This window comes from Phasianus colchicus, chromosome 5, assembly GCF_987193195.1.
Source record: "Phasianus colchicus chromosome 5, bPhaCol1.hap1.1, whole genome shotgun sequence".
In the NCBI taxonomy this organism is placed as follows: Eukaryota; Metazoa; Chordata; class Aves; order Galliformes; family Phasianidae; genus Phasianus; species Phasianus colchicus.
This window is the reverse complement of record NC_143440.1, coordinates 17,901,457-17,927,736: the sequence shown is the minus strand read 5'-3', so window position 1 is coordinate 17,927,736 and position 26,280 is coordinate 17,901,457. Positions and strand designations below refer to the sequence as shown.

The following is a 26,280-nucleotide window of genomic DNA, read 5'->3' as shown; positions in this document are numbered from 1 at the left end:
CGCCCCGGTCCCGCCGGTCTCGGACCAGAGGCGAGGCAGAGAACCCCCAACCTCCACCCCGGCTTCTCGCAGGTGAGCGGCGTTTCCTCCCGTAGCGAGGACGGGCGGCTCCCCGGCACGGCGGGGGCAGAGTCCCTGCAGCCGCGACTCATCCGGGACGGGAGCTCAGGCCGGGGGAACGCGGCCCCGCGGCCGCCGGAAGCTTTACCGGGAGGATCGGCCTCCGGAAGCCTTCCCGGGCGGCGTGCTCACGGGGCTGTGCCGCGGACCCCCACCCCGAGCCGCTCCCTCCGTGCCGCCCCGTCCCGCCCCCCCGCACAGCCGCCATTACCGCGCCGGGCGCCGCTCCGCGCTACCGCCATTGGCCGCGGCGCTCCGACGCCGGGGGCGGTACCCGGAGCCCGGCCCGCCCCCGCCCCGCCGGACCAACTTCCATTTTAGGTGCGGGAGCGGTGCGGGGCGCACGGAGCGGCGGTGGCGAAGCCCGGCCCGACCCTCTGCTGCCCCGCTCGCGCTGCGTTCTCTCGACCCGGACGGCCGCTGCTCCGGGCCGCCCCTTGGCGGGGCTCCTTGCGTCTCGAGCCCTTCGCCCCGCCGCTCCTCTCCCGCCGGAGCGGGCCGGGCGGCCGCGGGGCGGGACCGCCCCCTGTCCCCGAGGAGCCCGGCCACGGTGAGTCCCGCTCGCGGCGTCCCGTCGTTTTCCGAGGGAGGGGGGCCGAGGTCGGGCCCGGCCGTGCCTCGCGGGGCGGGGGCCGGGGCCGCGCCGTCGGTGTCCGGGAGCGCCCCGGGGTGCGCGGCGGGGGGAGGACGAAGGAGGTTAGTCGCGGCGCGGCCCCGTGCCGCTGCCCCGCGCCCCGCCGGGGGCCGGGCCGAGCCGCGCGTGTCGCCGCTCCCGGGGCTGCACAACAAAGGGCGCCGGCGTGCCAGCGGCGCGGGGAGCTGGCCCGACAGGCGCGGCGGGTTGGCGGCCGATGCAAACGAGATCCGCGGCCCTCGCCCTGCCTTTGTGCGGGAGGAGGGCGGGCTGGGGCAGGGCGCGGGGCCCGGGCCGCCCCCCCGCGTGCTGGCAGCGGAGTCTTGCCGTGTCCTTCTCCTCGTCTGCGCCTTTGTTCTAGCGGGAGGGGACTCCGGTGGCTGGGGAGGGTCAGGGCGCGGGGCGGGTGCGGCGGGTCCCGTCTTCCAGGCGGCTCCGTTCGGCAGCGCGCCTCTGCCCTCCCGACGGTGAAAAGCGACGTGCGGCGGAGCCGCGGGCTGACAAGTGGCACCGAGCCGCTGCCGAACGGGGACGGCCTTCCTGCAGCCCGGTCCGGGCCCTGCGGGCAGCCCCGCGGTTCCTGTCAGCTGGCCGTCTCGTGCCTTTGTGCGAGCGGCCGCCGACCTTCCGCGGTGCCGCTCCTCGGAGTGCTGCCGAGCGGAGCCTGAACTTGGGGTGACTGCACTCAAGTCCGGGTGTCTGTCCGTGGGAGGACTGCCAGCGGCTCCGATGTGCCCCTGAGCCTCGAGTGAGGGAGTGGGGGCGGCTGAGCTTCCTCTGATTGTTGGGGCGGGGTGGGTCTCCGGGTGGCGACTCCCTCTCTGGGAAAGGACCCGCTGCCCGGCTGGGCTGTGTGGTGGGTGCTATGGGGACACGCCTGTCCCTGCCCTGCTGGGTGATCCCCTGCTGGGTCTGTTGTGCCTTGTGGAGAGCTCAGCTGCTGGGCGCTGAGGGGGAGCACCTGGTGCGTGGAGCTGAGTACAGCTGCTGGTGGTTCCTTTTGTGTTCTCTCTCACCGTGGAACTGGGAGGAAGGCTCTCCTCAGCTTGGTGTGGGGAAGGAGCTGAAACTTGGCACTGACATGGTCTAGGATTGCAGGGAGCCAGGGACCGCAGCTCGTGTGCTGGTCTCCTTCGCCCATGCCTTGTCCTGGATGTGGTAATACAGGATGAGGGCTGGTCTGTGTTGGCTGTGGGCCTTGCTGTTGTTCTGCTCCTGTTCTTGGTACCTGCAGCACACTGCTGTCTGACAGTACAGGGCTTGCTGTTGGCAGCAGGGAAGGACAGCACCCACACTTCCCAGAGGCAGGCTTTCTGACTTGTCAGGGTTTACTCACACACTTTAATAGGAAAAAAAAAAAAGAGGGGGGCAGCTGTTTGTTTTTTTTAAGTTGTTCTTAAGCTGAATTTGACTGAACCTGTGTTGTGTGCAGACAACTGTCTTGTGGTATGTAGCCTTTGCTGGGATCGTGTGTTTTGCCTTCCAGAAAGGGTGGGAGGCTGGAGATGCTCAGTGCTGTGTGGCTTCAGGTTTGCCTTGGCCACAGCAGGGTCAGTACCTCTCATCCAACAAGGCCACCCTGCATCACTGCATTCAAGAGTCTTCATGGTCATCTTTTCCCTAGGGTGGATTGGATTGCCTCTCACTGTTTCTGCTCTGGAGATTAGGGCTTGGTCCCAGGTTGTGTTTAGGGCTCCCAGAAGGATTGGCTTGGACCACACCTGGAAGGTTGTTGGGTTCTCAGTCTGCAACTTAAGAGGACAGTGCTATTTGAGCATTCCGCTTTCTCTCCCCAACTGCCCTGCAATGATTATGCTGCCTGCCTGTCCTTTGCAGGCTGTGATGATAGCTTCAAGGGATGCACAGAGCTCCCTCATCTCCCTACGGACACAGGTCTCTGCACTGTGCTGTTCTCACTGCCTCAGCTCTGTTTCTGACAAGGAGCAGAACCGCAGAATTGATTTGGGTCCATAAAAAGCAACAGGTGTTGCCTGGTTGTGGTGACAAAATCTAAACCTGTTGAGTGATTCAGGCAGCCTCAGAGTTCTGCGTGTGACACAGGGCTTGGCTGGTGGAGGAAGTTGTCCTCTGGCACGGCATGCAGGAATGTGCCTCAGTGTGAGGCTGCTGGGAAGGGGCTGGATCTGCAGGCTGCAGAACAAAGTGCTGGAGTTCCCCGAGGTGACTTCAGCCTTCTGTTGGCTCCCCCTCTTGTGCAGGGGGCTGCTGGGGGTGGGAAGAACGCAGCACTCTTTCTTCAGGCTTGGCCCGTTCCTGTCCTGGGGGCTCGTGGCAGCTGGTTGATGGAGTGTTGGATCATGAGTGTGTCTGACTCCTGTGTGTCTCATGTTTACTGCTGTGCTGCCCACCTTCCAGTCAGGAGAGCTGCTGTGTCCCACTGCCTTCCTTGTCCAGTAACTGTGGTATGTAGGAATGGACCAATGTGGGGTGACTGCTGTATTCATGCTTCTGTGTCACCTGGGTGTGGTGAGGTCCTCCTGCACCGAAGTGTGCAGTATATCTTCCTGCTTTATTTCTTTACAGAGGAAGCAGTTTTCCCAGTGTGTGGTACTGCTTCCTCATTGTGGCCCATATCTAAACCACCCGGCACGGAGGGGTGAGATGGGTGGTGGGTGCGGAGGGAAGTTGGTGACTAAGCACCACAAGATGCCAGGTGTGGTGCTGGGATGCACAGCCCTTACCAGAGTGCCTGTCTTTTCCCTCTGCCTTCCTGTTAAGGTAGAGGCTGGTGGTGCAATGCCTGATGTGCTTCTGGTGCATGTGGATGTTGGGGCTCAGGGAGGTGGTAGCAAGCTGGCAGCAGGTTCCATGCTTCCTTTCCCTTCTGAGAGACCAGCCACCCTCCGGGAGTTGGTGACAGAGGGCTGACACCTGGATGGTTTGTCCTCCTGCCTCTACCTTGTGTGCTGCGGCTCCATGCTGACCTCATGCCACAGCACTCTGGCCTCTATCCACTGCAGAAATGTTTGTGGCTGTGTGGGCTGGGGGATCTGATCTGTGCTGAACACTTCTTTCTTCTGTACATGTGATTCTAAACAGTTGGTTGCTCAGATGCTTGTGCTGATGAGAGCGGGATTTCTTCTGCTTGCGTGGCTTAAACAGGTTGTGAAACCACAGCCCGGCCTGTTGGTGAGGCAGAAGGAGGGGGTGGCTCTGTGGTTGTGGGGTGCTGGAGTGGTGTCAGGAGGCATGTGGGTGCCCTAGCTCAGCAATGCAGGCTGGAGGTTTCTTTCTAAACTCGGCCAAGGAAGTTAGGGGCTGAAGAGAGCTGAGCAAGCAGGATGGAAGAGTGAGCCCTTGGACTGGTTCTCATGCAGCCTGGCTGAGTGCTGCTGTGGATCTGGGTGCTCTTCTAGGTTGTAGAGCCCCTCAGGATGGGTTGGTGGCAGCAGCAGCTTGCTGGGCTCCTGTGCAAGGGCAGGAGCTGCTGTCATGTCTCCATTCTGGCCCTGATGGCTCCTGTTCCTATGGGTGTGGGCCCCAATTGCAGTGAACGCTGCACAAAGTTCACTGCCTTCCTGCTACTGGCCTGGCCCTGGTGTGGGCAGCCTGGAAGGTATGGACCTCACCTGTGTCAGCTTCTGAGCAAGGGCTGGAGAGCAGCTGGGGGATGAGCTGCTCTCATGCCGCTTACGCAAGTGCAGAATTACTGGTAGAGACCAATTATTTGGGGTGAGGCAGGTAGGATCTCTCCCAGGAGCACAGTAGTCTCAGAGGAAATGAATATGGAGAACTGATTCCACCCAGGCCAGGAGGAGGAAGGTGTCTCTCTGTCCTCAGATGATGAATGTTCCTCTCACCCCCTTTTATACGGTGCCTGGGCCTCAAATTCGCTCTTGTATCTGGGCTGCCTCCTCAGCAATGCTCCCAGCGCTGGCCTGGCAAGCCAGGGAAGTGGTGCTGGCTCTCACCGGGCAGCGCGTGGGTAGCCGCGCCGGGTGGGAGGGAGCATGGTGAACTGCAAAGACGAGTTTTTCCGACCTAGGAGGGTGGGTCACCATGTTTGCGTGTTCCTGGCAGGCCCCTTGCCCAGTGGAGTAACGCATTCTTCCAAGCATGTTGCTGCATGTGCAGCTGTTTGCTGTGCCTGTCTCTGGGCGGGCTGAGTTGCTTCAAGGTGTGTGTGGGGAGTGTTGGGGGGGAGATGGCCTTGCCTGATGCTCACAGGAGCTGCTAGGGGAGCAGGGGACGGCCTGGATGTGCTGCAGAGCCTCTCTTACAGCCTTGGCAAGCAGGTGTCCTGCAGGGTTATGGTGCTGTTGCCTCCTCAGCTCTGCAAATACCGAGGCCATCTTCAGAGCCTTCTGGGCACGGTTGTGTCCCCATGGGAGAATCCTTGAGGCTGGGATGTGGCACCTGCTGCCTTTTGCTTGTGAGATGCTTGCTGCCCCAGGCAGGAGCATGTAGCCGCTATGTTTGATAGGTCCTCACATGTGGTCCCTGGAGGTAGGATGCGTCCTTCGGGGAGTGGCCCGATTATGCTATGCTGGCTGTTGGGATGGCTGTGCCCAAGCCTTGTCCCAGCCTGTGTGATATGTCAGGGTAGTGGGGAGCAGCCCTTGGCAGGACGTGGTGTTTAGAAGCTTACGGGAAAGGGAAGCCACGATGTCATTTCCCGTCTGACCAGGAAACGCAGGTTTCCTTCCCCTTGGACGGCGCAGGAGCCTGGGAAGCTGCCTCTCGGCAAGCGGGCTAAGGGAATCTGCAGCCAAATGTAGTGCTGGGGAGCAGCTTGAGCTGCGGGCTGGGGTAGGATGCTTCCCCCATGGTTTTCCTTCACCCATTCATTACTCCTCTTGGCAGAGTCCTCTAAATTCACTTGGAGTTGATGCATACGTGCAATTAGGGAGCGGGGGCATCTGATGAGGTCATGCTGAATGGAGCTGGGCTTTTGTTGGCTGCCTCCTCCTGCCCAGCCCTGGCTGATGGGTGCTGTGACTCAGCCCACTGCCTGCCCAGCAACTGAGGCTGTCCGGAGTGAGGGGAGGACATCCTACTGCTGCTGTGGGGCCATCTTGGAGATACCCTGCATGCCTCTCCCACCCCAAGTATGAGCTCACCGCCTGCTTGTTTGCTCTCTGTGGGGAGAGGTGTGTGACTGACCTGGCTGCGGATCTGTATGTGGGATGGGCAGAAAAGAAAGGAGGCTGCCTTTGTGTCTGGGTGTCTGCTAGGGTGGACAGGGAGACCATTTATGAGTCTGGGTGGGGGATTTTTTCCTCCTGTTCTTCTCAATCTCCTTTGTTCCTTAGTGACTTTGGAATTCCTGGTGGGGCTGGCACTCTCTGGACAAGCCAGGTGCAGTGCCCTTCTGGTTGTAGTGTTGTCAGGGCAATTCCATGGTAGTCCCAGCCCCCTGTGCCATTTTACCCTGGTCAGCCCTCCGGCATGAGTAAGCCATGTGGAGGCTGCAGGTGTTGGAAGAGGAAATGATCTCAAGTGGCTTTGTTGGGAAGGGGAAAGGATGGCTGTAGAGAGCTCTGCCTTAGGAAAGGAGTGAAATCCCTCTGATTGCTGGTCTGGTGCTGAGATGTGTTGTGTGTGCCCTGGGCTTAGCTGACTGTGGGTGCTTGTGCCTGCAGCTGGATGGGGGGTTCCCAGTGCTGCTGGGAATGCTAGTCTCTCCGCTGCATCTTTCTGCTCTGAGGCAGCCAGCAGTAGATGTGAGCTCTCAGGTGGGTGCTGTGCCCTTGCCCATCTGCTTGGGCTCGGTGGGGGCAGCTCCTGCCATGCTGCAAGCTCAGATTTAATTGAAAAGGGACTTTGCTCCCTCGGCTCTGTAGTACAGCTCTTATCTCAGCAGTGCCAGGCTGGTGTTTGCTTTCCCTGTGGGAGAGAGGCGGCTGAACGTGAAAGTTCAGCCTGGCGGTGGGTGGAGGGAGAGGTGGAGTGAAGGCCAGGGATGTGGTGGCATGGAGCAGGGTGGCTGGAGCTGGGGTGCAGAACTGGGGGCTTGGGAGCAAGCCGATTGTCTGGGGGCTTCTGTGTCCCTCATCCTGGTGGCTGCTGTCCCTAGGGCTAGGCACAGAGCTGGGGAGCTGCCCTGGAGCTCGTCAGGGTGGGGAGTTGGGGACTACCCCTTCCCTGCGGAGCCCAGGAGCCTGCTGGCCGCCGGAGTGCAGCCTGCCCCAGGAATGCTCTGGCCCCATTCCCAGAATCCGGCACTTGGTGTTTGTTTGTTGCTGTGCCCCTGAGGTCTGGTGCTACTGTGACAGGAAGCGGGAACGCCGGGGGGAGGGAGGCTGGCCGGCTGTGGATGTGCCTGTGAAATCCCTTTGTCCCTGCAGAGCGCTCAGCTGCAAATTCCCACAGAGAGGAGAGAGCTGCCTTTGTGCTGCTAAAGGGCTCCCAACATGTGAAATCCCTGGGCCGGGGGGCTGGGGTGGGAGCTCAGCGCAAGGGCTGCAGGCCCCTGCCTTCCTGCTGTCCTTGGGCACGTGGGGGGCATGTGGGAGGGGGGCCCTAGGGTGATGTGCTGGGTGTTGCTGGCAGGAAGGGGGTCCCTGGCCCAGCTCTCTGAGCCTACCTAAAGGTCTTGCCCTGCCTGGGTAGGACAGTGGCTTTGGAGTGTGGCAGCCCCCACCCTGCGGAGCACCCCGGGACAGCTGCCCTGGGGCTGGATTGCTGACATACCAGCAGAACAAGCCTTGCTCTCTGTGGCCAGCCCTTTCTTTCTGTGGCCAGTCTCGTGCTGTTCCTTTCTCCTTCCCCGGGGGCAACCCTGATTGCCCGTGTGTGTTGAGCCCAGCTCTTTGCTCCCTGGGGCAGCAGAAGGCATTGTACGTCCGCCCTGTTCCTGGTGGGGCCTGTCTCCTGCCTGAGGGTTGCCCACCGCATTTCCCAACCTCTTTGTCCAGGCTGGTCCTTGGAACTTGATCTGTATCATGCATTCCTGACCTTTTCTTTTGGGGGGGTGATAGTGGGGGTGTGTGCCACGTCTGCTTCCTCACTTCAGCCTGGTGTGCAGGCCCCACCCTGCTCTTATCTCTCCACTCTTATCATCCCGCCTTGGCTGCTGGCCCTTTCCCTTATACGGCCTGCTATTGTGTCTGCTTGCATCCCTACAGGTAACTGCCTCTGCAAGGGAAGCTTTCCTAACAGAGACTGCAGCCCTTGTGGCAGTAAGCAAGGCAGGCTGGGCCGCCATCCTGCTGCCGGTTGGACCAGCTGTGTGCCATGAGCATTGAGCGGCTCTCTCCACCTTGGCTGCTTTTCGTGTCGTGGTTTCTCCTTCCCCAGCTCTTGCCAGGGCCTGGTGGTGTGGGCTGGGCTGCCCATGGGGAGTGGCCCTGTCAGCACAAGGAGCTCCTAGGATGTTGACTAGCTTTCCTGCATGGGTAGCAGCCTGTCCAAAGTCCCTTCTGTGTCCTCTGCAACCTCCTGGCTGCTGGATAAGGATCTGCTTTGGACAAGGCTCTCCTTGTGTGTGGGAGCTGTAGGTCAGCCATACTGCTTGCCTGTGCCTATTCTCAGGGTGGGCTATGGGCTACTATGGTTTTGGAAGTGCATCCAGAAGATTGTTGTGTTCTCCTGATCATGATCCTCTTCCACGTGCTTGTGTTCAGCTCACGGCTTCTCTACCTCCAACAGTGCTGCCCTGCTGCACCTTGACTGGCGTTAGTGCTTGCCTCCGTTTGCAGTCTGAGAGCTGCGCGTGGCTCTCTGAGCCTGGACCCTCTGTTCAGGGGTGTGGAAAGAATCCAGAGATATTGGTTCATTTATTTTTTAGCTAATTGAGACTGACCGGGAGCCTGTGGTGAATTAGTGGGGATGTGAACCAGTGCAGAGCATCAAATGTAATGCACTGTGAGAGCACAGACAATTGCAGGCTTCAATTATTGATGGGGCTCCTGTTTTTACTAGGTGCATCATGATAGGTAGATGGAACCCAGAGAATTTGTTTCTTCCTCCCCAGAGAGGGCAGGGTCCTGGTACTGAGAGCTGTCCGTGTTCCCTGCTGAAGGGCAGGCAGCCAGCTGGCTCTGAGCCCCTCAAATGGATAGGGCAAGGCTAATTACTGGGGCAGTGTTGCCATTTTTCTTGTCTAGTAGTTGAGGCAGCGTGCCTGGCAGGCCTGCCTGCCCTCAGACCTGCTGTCCTTGCCACGTCTCCTCCAGCCTTGTGACCCAGCACTGGGCAAGGGGCTGTGTCCCTCCTGCTGGAGGGGGAGGCAGCTCTGCTTCTGCCTGAAGCTGCAAACAGTGTCATGTGGTGAGGACAAACCTTGTCCTGTGTGGAACAGGTGTGTGAGGGACACCAATAGACAGGTAAAGCTGCTGGAGGTGGGAAATGGCAGCCTGAGCTGCTGTGACACTGTCTCCCTCTGTGCCATGATGGGCTGTAGGTGCACCTCCTAGCAGAGAGCTGTGCAGGGCTGACATGGTGCAGGTGGCTTCTGGCTTTGTAGACGCCTGACTTACGCTTTGCCCAAAAAATCCACAATGTTGAGGGAGTGGACTTAACTGCATCCATCCTGGAAGAGGGGCTGGAATAGGTCCTTGTGAAAACCCAGCAGAGGGGCTTTATGCTTGAGTTGCTTTATGCACTGCAGCAGGCGGTGCTTGTCCAGCCTGCTGTCTGTGTCTTATCTGTAGGATCTCGTCTGTGTTCTGCCCGTGGTGTCCTGTTCTGTCTGCCAGCTCAGGGTCAGTCTCCCTTGCCGACAGGAACCTTTTCTGGTGAGGAGCCCTCAAAGCTTGAACTGCATCATCCAGCAGAGTAGGATGTGGATGAACTCCATGTGGGTATGGCTGTGATTGGGCCCTCAGAATTGTTTTCACAGGTGAAGTATTTGGTCTTGGGACAGACAACCATCCCAAGAGTTGGGAGCAGAAGTGTTTAGGAAGAATATCCAGAGTTCTTCCACTGGGGTCTTCAGCACAATGCATCTCTGTTGAAGATTGATTTCAGGAGCTCAGAGTGCAGCACAGAACTGTCCCAGCACTGGGAAGTGGGAAAACGAGGCCAGAAGGACTGGGATGTCAAGCTTTCTGGGTGCATGCATTGATCCCTGGGGGCTGTGGGGTGAGTACTGTGGTGTTCCTTGTGCCCTGGGGTAGGAGCTGCTTGGGGATGTGCTTTGTCTTCAGGGTCTTTAGTTTTGCCCTGAATCAAGCCAGCTGAAATATTTTTGGCTTGCTGGGTTTTTTAAGTAATGGGTGTGTCAGAGAGTGCCTCTCATGATGAAAAGGCTTTCATGCAGCCGTCCTCAAAGATGGTCATGGTCTGGCTTTGGAAAAATGCTCTGTATAGTTGTATCTTCAGAGGCGGGGGATGAGGAGGGGGAAATGGGTGCAAAGCAATCCCTGGAATTTCGTCCTTTGTTTTCTGGGATGCAGCTTACTCAGCTTGGAGCTGTCACAGGCAGCTTGCTCCCTCCTCTTCCCTCCTGCTCCGTGTCTCAATCTGAAGATGACTGTAGCCCTGAGTTGCCATAGACAGGCAGCAAAGGGTTGTGCTGTGCCCAGGGAGCTGCTCCCTGAGATTGTAGTATGGGAGCCAGCAGGGAGATGGCAGAAGGCAGAGATCTGGGGCAGACCCTCAGCAGCTGGGAAGGCCTGTGGCTGGGTTGCTGTTTGGGGTGTGTGTGGCAGTCGGTGCTGGGGAAGGGCTGTGCTCTAACTTTTGCTGGGGTGGATGTTTGTGAGTGCAAGGGAGCAAGGAGAGTGGGCGAGGGACCAGTCCTGTTCCTTCCCCCGCTGCTGTGTGTTTACTCCCTGTGGAAGGGACAGGAAGGAAACAGCCTCATGGCTGCTCCAGCCCCTTATCTAGCTCCCTTAATGGCCCTTCGAGTTCCATTGTTAGCATCCACATTCTCTTGGCTGTGCACCCAGGGGATGTGTGGAGGTGGGGACGTGGGCCTGAGTGGCATTGCTGGCTGTGTGGCGCCTTACCTTCCTGCAATGGCAAACTCCTCCAGCAGGGTTGCCTGAGGGGGTTTTACTGTGCAGGAGCCCTATTTTGTCAGGGGCTGTTTCTCCCTTTTAAAGAGCTTGGTGAGATGCTGTGCTGGAAATGAGTGTTCCTCCACCTGCTAGTAGTGATTCTGGCTGGGATCTTGGGTACTCTGTAGGCATAGGGTGTCTGTGTGTGGTATGACCATCCCATGCTCCTGGGGAAGCCTGGGCACCTGCTGGCTGAGTCCCCTGTGACTGCAAGCAGTGTCCTGCTACAGCCTCTCTGCAGTGCGGGCTGTGGGGCTGGGCCCTGCAGCCTTGCTCTGTGACTGAGGGAGCTGTCACTGAGATCCAGTGTGGTGGCCCTGGAGGCTGCTGAGCTGAGTCCCCTATCGCTTCAGATGGATGCCAACCATGGATGGAGGGGTGTTTGATTTGAGGGTGAGAGCTGAGTTTTTATGGGGCAGGGAGGCAAGGTGATCTAGAGTCTCATGTCTGCTGGGCACTGCACGTGCATGTGTAGAAGAACTGGATTTTTTTAATTGATGAGGACATTACAGAATGGTGGCAACCAGATGTTGGGGTATGCTGCACGCAGCCTCTGAAGCACATGGGAAAAAATCCAGCATTCTTTGCTGGATTTGGTCACAGTGGTGTGTGTCTGATAGTGCTGAGGCAGATGGGCTCCTCTGGTGTCTGTGAGAAGCTCTGGGGCAGGCAGACCCACAGGAGAGATTTGGGCTCGCTGGCAGTGGGGGAGGCATTTCAGGAAGTGTTTAATCTAAATACTCTTGAGTTAACATGGAAAATAAGTAAGGATTAAAAATGATGCGAAAAAAAAAAAACAACCTCCCACTCTGCTCTTGGTGCCTCTGACCCACCATCTGCGTCAGGCTGAAACTGGAGGGACTGGGCTGCCAGGGAGTGAGGGGCTGGAGGAGATGGGTACTGTGTAAGGGTGGCTGTGCCCATGTTCCTGGCCCTGGGTTGGCAATGGGAGAGTGGGCAAAACTGGTGTGCTGGAGACCGTGGGAAAGCAGTTCCTGCCTCAGCTGCCTGGCTCGAACGAGTCCCCACATGCCTGCTGTGACTGTATGGGTTTGGGAAAACCTCTTGTGGGCCTGCCGGGGCTTGGCTGGGGAGGTGGAGGGCCGGGCCCATGGTGTTCCTCGTCAGCGGGGAGCAGTTGAGGAGCTGCAGTATCTGAGGGAGCTGTTGCAGTGATGGTGCCGAACCTGCAGCAGTCCCAGCTCCATCCTTCAGGAGGAGAGGAGACCCTTCCTCAGCCTGTGTTCCCTTCCCTGCCTTCTGATTTGTGTTTGCTCGTGATTTGACTCTGTTCTCCTGCTGTCCCTGCAGCTCTCTTCCTCCTGCTTCCTCCCTGTGGTGGCTGGGCTATTTCTCCCATGACTCTCTACGTCTAGACCTGGCTGTCCCGTGCCTTTGCCAATCACACCCGAGCTTCCTCCTCTAACAGGTCTGTATGGAAGAAAATGATTTTTCTGTCAAAATGTGTTCATTATAGTGTGCTAATTCACTGTTTTCCTTTGGGAGGGGATGTTGACGGGTCTAAGCCAATGCCTGTCCCATATCAGTGGGCTGATGACCTCCTAGGATGGCCGCAGGTCTGGGAACCCTGACAGGGACCTGAGGGTGGTGGTGGAGTGGCAGCTCTCAGAGGGGTTTGTGCAGTCCCCTCCTGGGGGTCCTGTCCCGCTTTGCTCCTTTTTGTGGATTGGAAGGAGCTGTAAATGTCTTGTTATTGTTTTTCCCCTGTTCTGAAAATCTGTCATAATGAAATCAGTCTCTTCTGACCTTTTTTTTTTTCTTTCCTCCTTTCCTCCCTCAAATCATGCACAGTGAAGAGCGGGGCTCCTCCCCTTCTGGGTCACTTTTCCTCCTCTCACCTTGACACCAGGCCAACTCTGCTTGTGCCTCCCTGTGCCCTTCGCCCCTTCCCCGCCCGTCCTGGGTAACCGTCACCCATGGACGACTCGGAAGTGGAGTCAACCGCCAGCATCCTTGCCTCTGTCAAGGAGCAGGAGGCGCAGTTTGAGAAGCTGACACGGGCGCTGGAGGAGGAGCGGCGCCATGTCTCAGCCCAGCTGGAACGAGTGCGGGTCTCCCCACAGGACGCCGGCCCGGGCTTGGCCAACGGCACACTCTCCCGGCGGCACCAGGTAAAAAAGGCCCTTGGCAGAGGTGGGCACGGAGGCTCCCGGAGCCCCTGTCCCTGTCAGTTTCGTCTCGCTGGGGATGGCCCTGGGCCTGGCTCCCTTTGGCCCTCCTTGGAGATGAGATAGAAGAGGGCTATGCTGGTCTCGTAATGCTGGTAGTGCTGTACGTGGCTGGGGCCTGATGTTTGCACATCCTCAGCTCTCCTATGTGGGTCCTTCTGCCTGGGTATTGGCCTGGAGAGTCTTGCTGCCAGGTCAGCTCTGGTTTTGTTCTTCCGTGAGCAGTTAAGGCTGGCTATGTTCAGTACCTGGATATCCCTTCGTGTTCCACCTGGCTTGTCAGAAGATGGAACGTGAGTTGCTGTATTAGCTGTGAGGGTGTGTCTGTGTCTCCTCTTGTGTGGCAATGGGCACATTGCTGGCATCTTGGCTTATCCCTGGAGTAGTCAAGACAGGACTGTGAGAGATCTCTACAGGGCTTGAAGTGTGGTTTGAAATGCTTTGGCTCAAGGTCTCTGTCCTGCTCTTGCTTTCCTGGGCTGTTTTGGGGAGGGTGTCCTCAGGGCTGGTGGCACAGTGTCATGTAAAAGGCACCTACCTTTCTGGCTGTGTGAAAGTTGGTGCTGCTAGGAGAAATGTGGGATGGGAAAGGGCGGCTGGAGGAACAGTGTGAGCAGGTAAAGCTGCAACACCCAGCAGTCAGCTGCTGGGTGTCTGTGTGATGCTCCTTTGCAATCCTTGTTAGCCTCTGAGATGTCACTTGTAGCTCCTGCATCAGGAGATAGGAAAGGTCACCAGGGCCACCTTGGGGAGTGGGGAGGCTTTTGGTTTCTCCATGAGGGCATTTGAGTGAGATGCAAGTAGGGTGGGGGAGGTAGGCTTAGTGCCATGTCCTGTAACTTCTCTCAGCTTGGTTGGGCTGGGTGCTGGCTTGCTGTGTGCTACACAGACCTGAGGAGTGATGTTTGGCATGTGCTGTGGCTGTTGGAGCCAGCTTGGGACCTGGGGCTGGCAGGAAAGTGGAGATAGCTGCAATCCTGGCAGGGACAAGGGAGTGGTTGGGTAACAGGCCTGCAATGGTGATGTGCATTTCAGAACGGCCGTTTCTTGGGTGATGCTGACCTGGAAAGACAGAAGTTCCCAGATCTGAAGCTAAACGGACCGCAGGTAAGAGGAATTAAGCTGTGGTCAGCCTCCTTGCTGGATGGGGTTGTGGGGAGACCTAGCTGGCTGAGGGGAACTTGTGTTTCTAATGTGACAACCTTGGCTGAGTGGGCTCGGGGTGTTTTTGGTGTATACACCCTCTTGTGTAAAGGGATACTGGGGCTCCCTGGGATGTAAGGTCTCCTTCTCAGGCTCTGTGTCAGCTGTGGTGATGGTGAGGGCTGATTGCGTGCTCCTGCTCCTCCCAGGACCACAGCCACCTCTTGTACAGCACAATCCCCAGAATGCAGGATCCAGGCCAGATTGTAGAGGAGACGTACACCATGGAGGAGGACCCAGAAGGGGCCATGTCTGTTGTGTCTGTGGAGACATCAGATGATGGGACAACGCGACGGACAGAGACCACGGTATGTGTCTGGGGAGGGAAGAGATAGATTGGACTCTAGCTAGGGACTCAGTAGTCAGTGTCACAGCTGTGATTGCTGTCTGCTCATTGTTTATGTAAAATCTGCGCAGAGTGAGGTGCTGGACTGAAAGGGGCCTCAGAGGTCACAGGACTATGGGGTGGGACAGAATTTCCTGATGAGAATATATCCTATGTCCATCTCTCTAGGTGAAGAAAGTGGTGAAGACTGTGACCACCCGAACGGTGCAGCAGGTCCCCATGGGGCCTGATGGGTTACCCTTGGAAACTTCACCTGTCACAAGCAATTACGTCCAGACAATGGACAGGAACTTCCGCAAGAATGGCAACGGTGGCCCTGGCGGCTACCTGAACCACCCAGGCACGGCCACGCTTCCTCGCAACTACCATTACCCCGATGGCTATGGCCGCCCCTATGATGACAGCTACCCGGGCAGCGATCACAGCTATGGCAGCCTGTCCCGTGTCACCCGCATTGATGAGCGCTATCGCCCATCTATGGACGCTTACCGGGCCCCCAGCCGCCAGGACATCTATGGCCCCCAGCCTCAAGTACGTGTTGGGGGCAGTAACATGGACCTCAACCACTTCCACCCTGAGTCATATGGCCTGGAAGATGACCAGCGCAGTGTGGGCTTTGATGATGTGGACTACGGGCTTATGTCTGACTATGGCACAGCCAGGAGAGCAGGGACGCCATCTGATGCTCGACGTCGGCTCAGGTATTGATTGGGGTACTGAGTGTGTGGCAGCGCGCAGTGGGGCAGAGGGTTGCTCTAGGGTTCCTTTAACTCAATTCTTTTCAAAGGAATCATGGAATCATAGAATCATTTAGGTTAGAAAAGACCCACAAGATAAAGTCCAACCTTGCTGTAACAAGATCTAATATAATAGATAACTCTGACCATAATTTGAGTTGTACTGCTTTAAAATTTGTGTTCTCTGCAACAGCTTATACCCTCAAGTCCTTCAGGTATTCACTGCAGAGTGAATAGCAGGAGGGACAGCACCACGAGCTGAGTCAGGCGTGGCTCGTGCAGGAGAAATCTTGTATCTGTTTCAAATTAATTGTGTGCTTAATTGGTGGTTAATACTCAGTGCTAATTGAACCAGTTGTCCTGCAGCGAGGAGTTCCATGAGGTGGCTGGACATGGCTCTGGGCTCTTTCCTTTGCATTACCTGTTTATTAGCATGGTGAGAAGGATCCAGCTGCTCTGTCACTAGCTGAGGTTGGGTGCTGCAGTCAGTATTCATCCTATGCCCCAGTCTGGTTTATCTGCTGGGAAATGTGCCTGATGTCCGCTAGAAGCGGCAGCAACCTCACCATAGCATTCTTGCCAAGCTGAGAGTGGCATGCAGCCCTGAAGGAGTTGTGCTGAGCCTGGGGCTGAAGTGAACAAGGCTTAGCGCTGCAGTGCCCTAGGGAATGCTCTTGCAGGGTGGGACAGGCTGCTCGACCTGTTTGACAGTTGCAACTTCTCCCCTTCATTCTGCTACGGGTGATCAGCAGCTCTTCTAGCCTGACTGCTGTGCATCTGCCTTGGACAGGTAGAAGAGGGGTTGGGTGGTCCTTAACTGCCCTCCAGGTGTGCTTGCAGGCATCTTGGAATGTTACCTGCTGGAGGCTATGGCTGCCAGGGACAGGTATCTTGCACAGTTCTCTCATACTAGTGAATGTGGCTGCTGGCTGGCTAAGCCTCTCAGCTTGCTCTGCTTGTTGTCTGTGCTGCCAAGTGGAGTTTGGGGAGGTGCTGAAGTGAATTTGAACAGTACTGAGATAGAACTGGAGTGAGAAGCTAAGCCTGGACCCCAGCAATGAGGAGGAGCTGCCGGTAGGCTGGAATGCATATCTATTCCTGCTATGGGGATAGTCAGAGGGCTGACCACAGGTTCCTTAGGTTCCAAGGACAAGTAGCAGAGGCTCGAGAGGAAGGGAAAGAGGAGGCATTTGCCAGCCCCTGTCAGAGATCCACCCATTTCTCAGGGAGCATCCTGTAATCCCAGTAGCTCTTGGCTGCTTCAGAGACTGAAGGAGGAGCTTTGTCTTTTTGGCTTGTGCCAGCACGAGCGTTTCTGTTGCTGTGTTGAACCAGTTGGGGCAGTTGTTCTCCCAGATTGATTTCCCCAGCCTTGTATTGTGAAGTGTGTGCTGGTTAAAGGAGAGCCAGTGAGGCTGACTTGAGAAAGCTGTGAGAAGCCAGCTTTGGCAGTCCTGAGCTCTCCTCTGGTCCCTCAGCATGCCTCTTAGTCAAAAGGGATAAGGCAGAGTCCAGAAGGCAGGGCATGTTTGCAGCCCTTTCCTATGGCCCCATGAGCAGGCTCTCCCTCCCCATGCAGACTGATAAAGATCACAGCAATCTGTGGAATCCAGGCGCTGTTGAGCTTGGCTTGTCCCTTGCCTTCTCAGTTACCATCTCACTCAGCTGACTGGCTCACTGAGATGGCAACAAGCAAGAGCAACATCCCACCCCCTGCCTCCAAGATGTTTGTCTTGAGCAGGGCCCTGGTGTTTAATGACTTCCTTCAGAGAGGCAGCTTGCCAGGCACGTGGGGGACAAGGGAGCATGTTAGGCAGAGAGTGTGGGGTGTGTGTGCTAGCGGTATGTGGCCTTGTACCCTCTGCTTGACTCTGCTTGGAGCTCCCTGCCTGCAGGAAGGCTCAGCAGCAGCACAGGAGTGCTTTCCTTGCCTTCCTCTGCCTTGCTACTCCATCCCGCACCCCTTTTGGGATGCTGAAGGCATCTTACAGGAGTGAGGCCAGCTGCAGGCTGTGCTGGCAAGAGTTGAGATGTCTCTTCTGCAGTGTTGGCATTGGGCAGCTGTCTTTCTCCTGCTTTGTTCTGCTGCAAGGGCAGTGTTGGTGGCCAAGGTGATGTTCTCAGTTGCCAGACTGAACAGCATTCTTTGGTTGCCAGCCCTTGTGACTTTGTGCCCTTGGAGCTTGTGGTTTTGGCAAGTTCCCTACCAGAGATTGTAGGGGAAATTGTGTAGGGAGCAGAACTTGTCACTGTCCTTTCTTGCATCTTTATGTACCCACTCAGTCAGTGACAGGGATCTTCCTATGTCAGATTTGGGAGCTTAGAAGTGGGATCTAAAGATGGTTGAGCAGATGTGAGTCAGGGGACACAGCCTCATCTTGGACCTGGGTTGTGCAACCACAGTGTGTAACACGATGGTCCCAATGGATGTAGCAATTAGAGTAATACAGCCCCCTACTCCTCCTGTCCCTTTCTGCTGGAGACTGCCAAATTCCTTTGCTCAGGTGGAGGGAAGATTCTGTTTGCCATGCAGGCTTGACAGTGACCTAAAAATAGGGTTGGAATCAGGGATTCTGTATGCTTTGGGGGTGTGTAGTGGGGCTGTATGCACTACTGCCAGATAGAAGACTTGCTTGTACCAAGACTGGGTGTGGAGACCTGGGGAATTTCGATATGATTAGCACTCACCAGCTGTATGTTGTGGGATGAACTTGCCCTCTAGTGGCCATGAGCCTGAGTAGTTGTTTGTGGGGTTACTTGGGCTGGCTCAGCCTAAGGGCTGGGCCTTGCCACTATAAAGGTTACACAGAGAGCAGAGCTCTTTGTCTGACCCAGAAGAGATCTGTTGGGTGGGAAGTGACCCTATTTGCTACTGGGGCTGCTCAGCAACCTCCTGCTTCCCAATCCATCTCGGAGATGTCTGGGGCTGGCCTCCAGGCTCCAGCTGGGTCTTGTGTAGCTGTATGGTGAGAAAGAAGATACCACGGTGCTGCTCTGCAAATCTGGCTCCCTCCCCTTGAAGGTATGCTGCAGCAAGTAGTGGTGACTGTGTACTGTGTGTTTTTTTTTCCATCCTCTACTAAGTTGGGCAGGGCGTCGGGCTCACACTGATGCTTGCTGTTTCCTAGGAGTTACGAAGACATGCTGGTGGATGAAGTGGCTCCTGACCGGTACTACTGGGCCCCCCTGGCTCAGCATGAGAGGGGCAGCTTGGCCAGCCTGGACAGCCTGCGGAAAGGAGCACCGGCCCCGGGCAACTGGCGTCAGCCAGAGCTGCCAGAGGTGATAGCGATGCTGAGTTTCCGCCTGGATGCTGTCAAGTCCAATGCAGCTGCTTACCTGCAGCACCTGTGTTACCGTAATGACAAGGTGAAGACAGAGGTGCGCAAGCTGAAAGGCATTCCAGTGCTGGTGGGATTGTTGGACCACCCCAAGAAAGAGGTACATTATGGTGCCTGTGGGGCTCTCAAGAACATCTCCTTCGGCAAGGACCAAGACAACAAGATTGCCATCAAGAACTGTGATGGAGTGCCTGCTTTGGTGCGCCTGTTGCGGAAGACCCATGATATGGACCTTACAGAGGTCATCACAGGTAACAGCTCTGGGGAGGTGAGGAGGTGCTAACCTGTTGGGTGAGATGTAGGGTGCAGGCATTTAAAGTCCACGTGCCCTGACCAAGCACCTTCTGTGTGTGGCTTTGCAGGAACGCTGTGGAACCTGTCTTCACATGACTCCATCAAGATGGCCATTGTGGATCATGCACTGCATGCCCTGACTGATGAGGTTATCATCCCCCGCTCAGGCTGGGAGCGAGAACCCAACGAGGACTCAAAACCCCGCCACATTGAGTGGGAATCAGTACTCACCAACACTGCTGGCTGCCTTAGGTAAGGGATAAGTGTTACAAACTGCTGGCAGAGAGCTGTAGTGTACTCAGGCTGCTGTAACACTCCATCCTGGAGTGGGAAGGGACTGCTTTGCTGGCTGTGAAGAAGCAGCTCCTGGGACAGCCACTGTTGACAATGTGGTGGTGATGCTTCTTGGCACTGGAGGAGTTTCTCTCTGTCAAGAGAAGCCAGAGAGGAGTCTTCCTTTGATTTGAGCTCTTTTGGGTGTGGACTGCTCCTTGCTTGCCCTCAGCTGTCTCCCCCATGCTGTATTTCTCTTGATTGACAGGAATGTGAGCTCAGAGCGGAGTGAAGCCCGTCGGAAGCTGCGAGAATGTGATGGGCTGGTGGATGCCCTGATATATATCATCCAGTCAGAGATTGGCCAGAAAGACTCAGATAGCAAGGTACTACAGAGGGGATGCTACCTGGGCCAGCACAGCTGGGCAGGATACACAGTGCTCTGCTGTTTATGGATTGTGTACATAGGTTCGTCCTGATAGGGACAAAAGATGGAGGGGAATCAAGGAATTTGACCTGACAGAGCTATTTGAGGAACACCTAAACTAGATACCTGCCTTTCCTTATTTGGGAGGGAGAGCCTTTGTGGGGTGTGACTCACATACTGTGTGATCAGATGTTGGGCTCTCAGCCAGTAGTTGGCAGTAGGAATACTTGACCATACAGCAGGGCTGTGACTAAGTCAGTGACTGTAGCTTTCGCCCAGAGATGTGGACTGGGCACATGCTGCTCTGAGTAGAACTGTCTGGCTTTCTGTAGCTGGTGGAGAATTGCGTGTGCCTGCTGAGAAACTTGTCTTACCAAGTCCATCGTGAGATCCCCCATGCTGAGCGCTACCAGGAGACTCCTCTGGTCACCACCAACAATGCTGGGCCCCATGCTGCAAGCTGCTTTGGTGCCAAGAAGGGCAAAGGTTCGTTGACTGGTGGCATAAAGACACACTTGCTTCAGTGGGGCTTGAGGGTGGTCTGGGATCTTTGTGATTCATTCTCTCATCTCTCGTGTGAAGGCTAAATTGGGGCTTTCTCTGGAAACACGGTGGCTTGTGCCTTCCCTTGCTTTGGGAAGTTACTGCTTGACTCTTTCAAAGTGTTTGACATGAGCTAATGGTGCCCTGGTGGGTTTCTGTGGTGATGGGATGGTGGTGGGATAACCACTAACTTCACATCTTCCCTTTTCTTATGTGTTGTCCCTTCCCCCTCCCTTTGCTTTCTTGCCAAACGATCTGCCCCATGATGCTGTCGGCACTTCTCTCCTCCTGCCTCCCCTCTCTCCTGTCCTCCTCTCCGCTTCGCCAATAGACGAATGGTTCTCCAGAGGTGAGTGTGCTCTTGATTTTAATTTTTCCATGGTGAAAATGATTGGGTGCCTTCCTGAGCTCTTTGTTCCCCTGCAGCTGGCCTTGTGCTGCCTGCAATGTGACTAATGTCCTTGGTGGCATGTAGCTTCTGCTCGCCTCTGGGCTTATTCTTGTAGCAAGTAGCAAAAAGCTGCTGGGCTGATGTAGACGGGAAGATGAGGTGTCTTATGCTTCTGTGCTTGCCTTTTAAAGGTAAAAAGCTTCCTGAAGACCCTGGTGCAGATACAGTGGATTTTCCCAAAAGAACAACTCCAGCTAAAGGTATGTTGTCTAGTGTGTTCTGGACTTGAATGCGTAGGACTGCCTTCCCACAAGCAGTTTGGGAAGGGGTGGCATTGATAGATTTTTTCCCTACTGAAAAGAGCCTCTTAAATGAGCAGAGGTTTGACTTGAAAGTAGTTTGTTTCTGGTTGCCCAGGCTCACAAGCTGTGCTGCAGGCAGCCTTGAAGAGGCCTGCTGGTCTTGGATGTGAGTGCTACCTCAGGACAGGCTTGTAACTGCAGAGGGAGCTGTTGCCCTCGGAGCTGAGGGAGGGCGTAGTGGCACAGCCCTGCAAAGAGGCCCCCTCTGCTGTGGTTTTAGACTTGTCAGTGTCCTGCTTGCTCTTCTCTCCTGGATGTGAAGGATGGGCAGGATTTTAAACTAAAATGCCCTGCTTAGAGGAGCGTTCTGCAGTGTGAACATGAGGAAGGGTCACTCCAAGGCAGACATCTTACTTAATTCCAAGGATTCCAACCTTGAGGGCAGCAAATCACAGCCCCTCTGTGGCCAGAGCAGCAGCTATTGGCCATGGGGTTTAGTTCAGCTATTTCTGCCTTGAAACACTGTCTTCTGAAGTCTGAAATTGATGTCTGGGCTGATTATCTGAGGTATCTGTTGTTGAGGGACAACCTGTCTTGCTGCGTATCGAAGAGTAGACAGTACTTAGCAGTACTCCTTTGTACAAGTCTGTTGCTTGGTCTTGGGTATTCACAGAGGAGTAAGTTCTTCCTCCCTGTGCCTCTCTGGCAGGCTACGAGCTCCTCTTCCAGCCAGAAGTGGTCCGGATATACATCTCCCTGTTAAAGGAAAGCAAGACTCCACCCATCCTAGAGGCTTCAGCAGGAGCGATTCAGAATCTGTGTGCTGGCAGTTGGACGGTGAGTGCCTTATAGAGCTGGGCATGTTGGTGTTCATTGGTGTTTAGGGGAAGGGGGGTTTGGGGTGCATCACTTTTTGGTGTCAACAGAGCTGTGAAGTGTCAAAGCTCTGCCATTCCAGGCTGTTGCACTTCATGTGACTTGCTTTGAAGAAGACATAATTCAGCAGCACAGCTCAAATGTGGACCACATCTCTCCTGTGCTGTTAAGGGTTCTTTGCTCTCTGCCATCTGTTTCTTTCCAAGGGCTGCCTGTGTCTCTTCCTGCAGCCTGTTCTCTGCCACTTCTTCCCTTCTGCAGTCTGGAAGAAGGGAGTGTAGATTTGGGCCCACTCTGTAGTCCTACTGTGCCTTTGCTCTGTATTATTTGTGTATATGGAAAGTTCAAACAAAAGCATGCTTACCTGGCTGGTAAGGGGGGCTTTGACACCTGTAAGTCAGCCCTCTCCCATTCACAGGCATTGCCTGGGGTTACTTGGAGATGCGTCTGGGACCTTCACGGCATCTCTCCCTATGGGTGAACTCGGACCCTTGGTTTCTGGGGCGGGTGGGTGTTAAAGCTCCCAGAAGTGCCCCCGTGCTCAGGAGCAGTGTGAAGCTTTGCCTCCCTGGGTTCCACCATGGTGTTCTGCTCTCCCTGCAGTATGGCCGGTACATCCGCTCAGCACTCCGCCAAGAGAAGGGACTCTCAGCCATTGCTGACCTCCTGACCCATGACAGTGAGCGTGTGGTGAAAGCAGCATCCGGGGCCCTCCGCAACCTGGCTGTTGACTTGCGTAATAAAGAGCTGATAGGTGAGAGCTGCAGATATGCTTCACATTCATCTGGCTTAAAACTTTTTCTAGACTGGGTGGCTGAGGATATGCATGGGCACAGTGGCTGCACAGGGGGCTTCTGTTGTGCATTTCCCAGATAAACGTATACTGGGCTCCTTGGGAGATGCATCAGAATTGGTGACCAATCTCTGATCTTTCAGTAGTGACTTTTTTTCTTTTAGTCACTGTCCTTCTTGCTTGCTCACGCCCAACTATTTGCCCTTATTAGGTAAACACGCCATCCCCAATCTAGTGAAGAACCTGCCTGGAGGCCAGCAGACTCCAGCGAAAAACCTCTCTGAGGATACAGTGGTGTCCATCCTCAATACCATCAATGAAGTCATTGTAGACAACCTTGAGGCTGCCAAGAAGTTGCGGGAAACGCAGGGGATTGAGAAGTTGGTGCTGATCAACAAAACTGGGTAGGCTCTGCTTTGAAGGCTAGTGTAGGGGATGGAGAGCAGCTTTTCCCAAGGCTGCTTTGAGGCTGTGGATATTTCCAAACATCTTTTCCTTCACTGCTTTCTAGGAACCGCTCAGAGAGAGAAGTCCGAGCAGCTGCCCTCGTCTTGCAGACAATCTGGGGATATAAAGAGCTGCGGAAGCCCCTGGAGAAGGAAGGCTGGAAGAAGTCAGATTTCCAGGTATGGAGAGTGGTGGAAGAGTACCCTGTTCTAGCTTGGGTCCTGCTGCAGGGAGGAGGTGCTTCAGGAATTCGGAAGAGTTTGATTTCAGCTCTTCTCTTGCTGCTGTCACTAGAGACCCTTGAAGGTGTCCCTTCTGCCACTTCTCAGTGGGTGGATGGCAGTGGAGCAGAAACACTCTGCAAAGTATTAAGTCTTGAACATCAAATCTACCAGCAGGGAAAGTCTGCAGCACTGAAGCCATTGTGTCAGTACTGAGGTGGAAAATAAAAATGGTCCTCCGGTATTTGCTTTCCTTTCTAAAAGCTGCAACTGCCTCCTCAAGACTAGGTGCTGCCCTGGCCCAGCCTAGGTAGACTGCCTCCATCTTTGTTTGTGGGTACACCCCCAGGGGCTTTGGAGCACCTTCTGGTCCCTTCAACTTCAGGTCCTTTGCTCAAGGACTGTGGGAGTGAAGCGTTGCTGGAGCTGGAGGGTTGCTATGTGCTTGGTGTATGGAGTATAAGTGGTTGTTGTCTGGTGCTCCAGGTGAACCTTAGCAATGCCTCTCGGACACAAGGGGGAAACTCGTTTGATGACAGCACCTTGCCTCTCATTGACAGGAACCAAAAAACAGGTATGTGCCCTTCCTCCTGTTGGCGTTTGTCCCCATTTTAACTGCCTTCTGGGTACCCATGTTGCCTTTGTACTTTTCTCCTCCAGCTTTCTTGGGTTCCCCAGGGGTTCATGCAAAACCATCAGCCTGGGGGATTTATTTTTTTTTCCTCAGGGCTATAAACGTTGCTCAGAGTTTACATGGAGTTTACAATCCTACAGTATCCTTGGCCCAACAGTGCTGAGGCTGGAGCTCCATCTTGGGCTTATTCAACAGTGATTACTGTTCAGCAGTGATAACTGCTGCTCATAGCTGTAGAGGCTATGCCTGATCTGTTTTCTCATCTTCTAGACAAGAAATCCTCCCGGGAGGAGATCCAGATGAGCAACATGGGACCAGGTAGGAAAGGGACTGGAGGAAGGGGCATCTTTTCTGATGTGCTGGGAACACCTTGCCTCCTATGGAGAGGATGCTGCCTCACAAAAAGGTAGTGCAACTGATGGTCTCCTGTCTTCCTCCAGACAACTATTCCACACTTAATGAGATGGACCACAGCAGGACACTGGACCGATCTGGTGATCTTGGAGACACGGAGCCAGTGAAGGCAGCACCATTGATGGTGAGCAGCTTTTCTTAATGAAGCTGGAGTAGGCAGAGGTGCAGGGAATGACACTCAGAGAACTGGGCTCCTGTGACTAACCCTCGTCTGCTCCTTTGCCCCTACTAACCCTGTGTGTCTGCAGCAGGAGGAGGGGCAGGAATCCCAGCCTGAGGCAGAGGAAGATTCTGCTGTGTTTTCCTCTGTGTCGGTATGTCCTGCAGCACCCTCTCCAATCTGAATGGTGGCAAATCCTGCTGTGCTGTTAGGGGTGCTTCGGGCAGATCAATCATGCTCTGATCACTGCAGTCTACAATCACTGTCTGATCCTGATCCATAGGAGCTGTAAACACATCTTCACTGATTGTTCCTGCTCTGGATGTGCTAACATTTCTCCCCCTCTCTCTCCACAGCAGAAGATCTAGCTGCTATCCCTGCCTCCGCTCAATTTGGTTGATAATATATTTTATATATATAAATATATATAACTCTTCGTGGTGGAATGGACCGAATTTTTTTCAACTTGTTTTTTTTTTTTTTTTGCTGGACTGTTTGTGCCAACTAGCCAGCCAAATGACTGGGCCTGGTCCCACAGGAGGCAGCCCAGGCTGCTCTGCCTCCTCTCGGTGGCTGCATCTCCCTGTTCTGGGACAACTATCAGTAACTCTTCCTCCCTGTCCTCCACCACTTCCCTTCCTTCAGAGAGGAGGCCCTCCTGCCTGACTGCCTGCGCCAACCGGCAAGGATGCTGCAAAACAATTCCAGACCTCTGCCTTGACCAGGAACTGCCTTCTCTGCCTCGCCTTCCTTCTGCTTGGAACCTACTGCGGGGACAGCGACCAAGACCTTACTTGCCACCTTCCTTTGTTGCCTATAGGATATTTTTCTGTGTATGGGATCACTCTTGTGCTGAGGCTGTAGGGACAAGAGCATCCCTTCCTGGTAGCAGCAGGACTGGGATGTGAAATCATGGGGGTGTTGGTGGAAAGAAGCAGCAATAATAACTTTTCTTGCTTTGCTCTAGATGAGGCTTTGGGGGTGTGGGGAGAGGGATCTATCCTAGCTCTGACTGTTTGGCCTGGCTCTGGATCCTGCTGGGGGGAACATGGGTCTGGATGGGGCAGTTGAAAAGAGGAGGGATCCTTATGTAGGGAGAGGGTCTGTGTGGGGCAGGCCTCCCTCCCCTAGGGGTGATCTTTCCCTGGGAAGGGAGCAGGGTAGGAGGAGAAGCAGCAGGGCTTTTGGGCCGGATTTCTTTGGGAACTGGCTGAAGTAGCGGTGGGTCTGTGAGGGCATGCGCAGCAGGTAGGGCCTGGATCCCAGCCACCCCCATGCATCAGCTGCCTGTGGCAGTGTCCCCTCAGACTTCTCTTGACATGTGCCTTTCTTTTGCCACTGTGAAATAGCTCTTTGAATTGTACTGTTTGGCTTCGCTAGGGGAAGCGGTGTTCCAGGCTCCTGGTAGGGCTGAGCTGGAAGCCCAGCGGGGAGGATCGCAGCCCTGCTGCCTTCGGCTGCCACTGCTGAACAGGAAGCAGGGCTCTCCCCTCTCTCCTGTCTTGGGAGCATCTCTGGTGGTGGGGGCGTATTTGGTGCTGTGATCTTCTGGGTGAATAGGGGGAGGCTTAGGCTCACTGTGCAAACTGGAAGCCTCCATGCAAGGCTGCAAACTGGAGATGGAGCCCTCCCCAGTACGCACACTTGTGCCTCGCTCTTCCAGCTCCAGCCACACCTCAGCTCCATTTGGTTTTGTTCTGGGGTCTAACTTTTCTCTTTTTCCTTTAAATATGTAAAACACTAATTCTTTTAATTTTTTAATTCCAGATGAACCAAAAAAAAAAAACCCAACAACCACAAAACCAAGCTTCCCCCTTCCCTTCTCCCCTGTGCAGGGCAGGGGAGCTGGCTGCAGGGTGAGGGTGGAGGGGGCAGGAGCACCTCACTGTTCCTTGTCTGATTCCTGTGCACACTCTTGTAACGCTTTTCAAACAAAATGATTTTTTATATAAATAAAGTTTTTAAAGTGT

The 26,280-nt window shown here is 55.3% G+C and overlaps 1 protein-coding gene across 7 annotated transcripts; it reads left to right on the top strand.

Annotated features, from left to right (window-relative positions):
• The first annotated feature begins 449 nt into the window (after positions 1 to 449).
• On the top strand, positions 450 to 26,280 carry CTNND1 (catenin delta 1). Of its 7 annotated transcripts, none has more exons than XM_090140711.1 (20): positions 450 to 670; positions 12,031 to 12,148; positions 12,532 to 12,851; positions 13,944 to 14,015; positions 14,261 to 14,419; positions 14,626 to 15,158; positions 18,323 to 18,786; positions 18,898 to 19,081; positions 19,371 to 19,488; positions 19,862 to 20,015; positions 20,404 to 20,421; positions 20,655 to 20,723; positions 21,475 to 21,602; positions 22,245 to 22,395; positions 22,646 to 22,838; positions 22,946 to 23,060; positions 23,589 to 23,676; positions 24,007 to 24,054; positions 24,177 to 24,274; positions 24,399 to 24,652. In XM_090140711.1, the coding sequence occupies exons 3-20, from the start codon at positions 12,657 to 12,659 to the stop codon at positions 24,492 to 24,494; spliced, it is 2,883 nt and encodes a 960-aa protein (XP_089996837.1). In that variant the 5' UTR covers positions 450 to 670; positions 12,031 to 12,148; positions 12,532 to 12,656; the 3' UTR covers positions 24,495 to 24,652. The 7 variants fall into 7 exon arrangements, with proteins under 7 accessions (XP_089996837.1, XP_031449123.1, XP_089996839.1 ...); XM_031593263.2 differs by lacking the exon at positions 24,399 to 24,652 and adding an exon at positions 24,670 to 26,280 and having other exon boundaries at positions 451 to 670; XM_090140713.1 differs by lacking the exon at positions 24,399 to 24,652 and adding an exon at positions 24,819 to 26,279 and having other exon boundaries at positions 451 to 670.

Coding starts and splice junctions, on each gene's coding strand:
- CTNND1 (XM_090140711.1), top strand. CDS start 12,657: ATGGACGACTCGGAAGTGGAGTCAACCGCCAGCATCCTTGCCTCTGTC. Junction 20,724..21,474: donor AAGAACAACTCCAGCTAAAG/GTATGTTGTCTA, acceptor CCTCTCTGGCAG/GCTACGAGCTCCTCTTCCAG. Junction 21,603..22,244: donor TGTGTGCTGGCAGTTGGACG/GTGAGTGCCTTA, acceptor CTCTCCCTGCAG/TATGGCCGGTACATCCGCTC.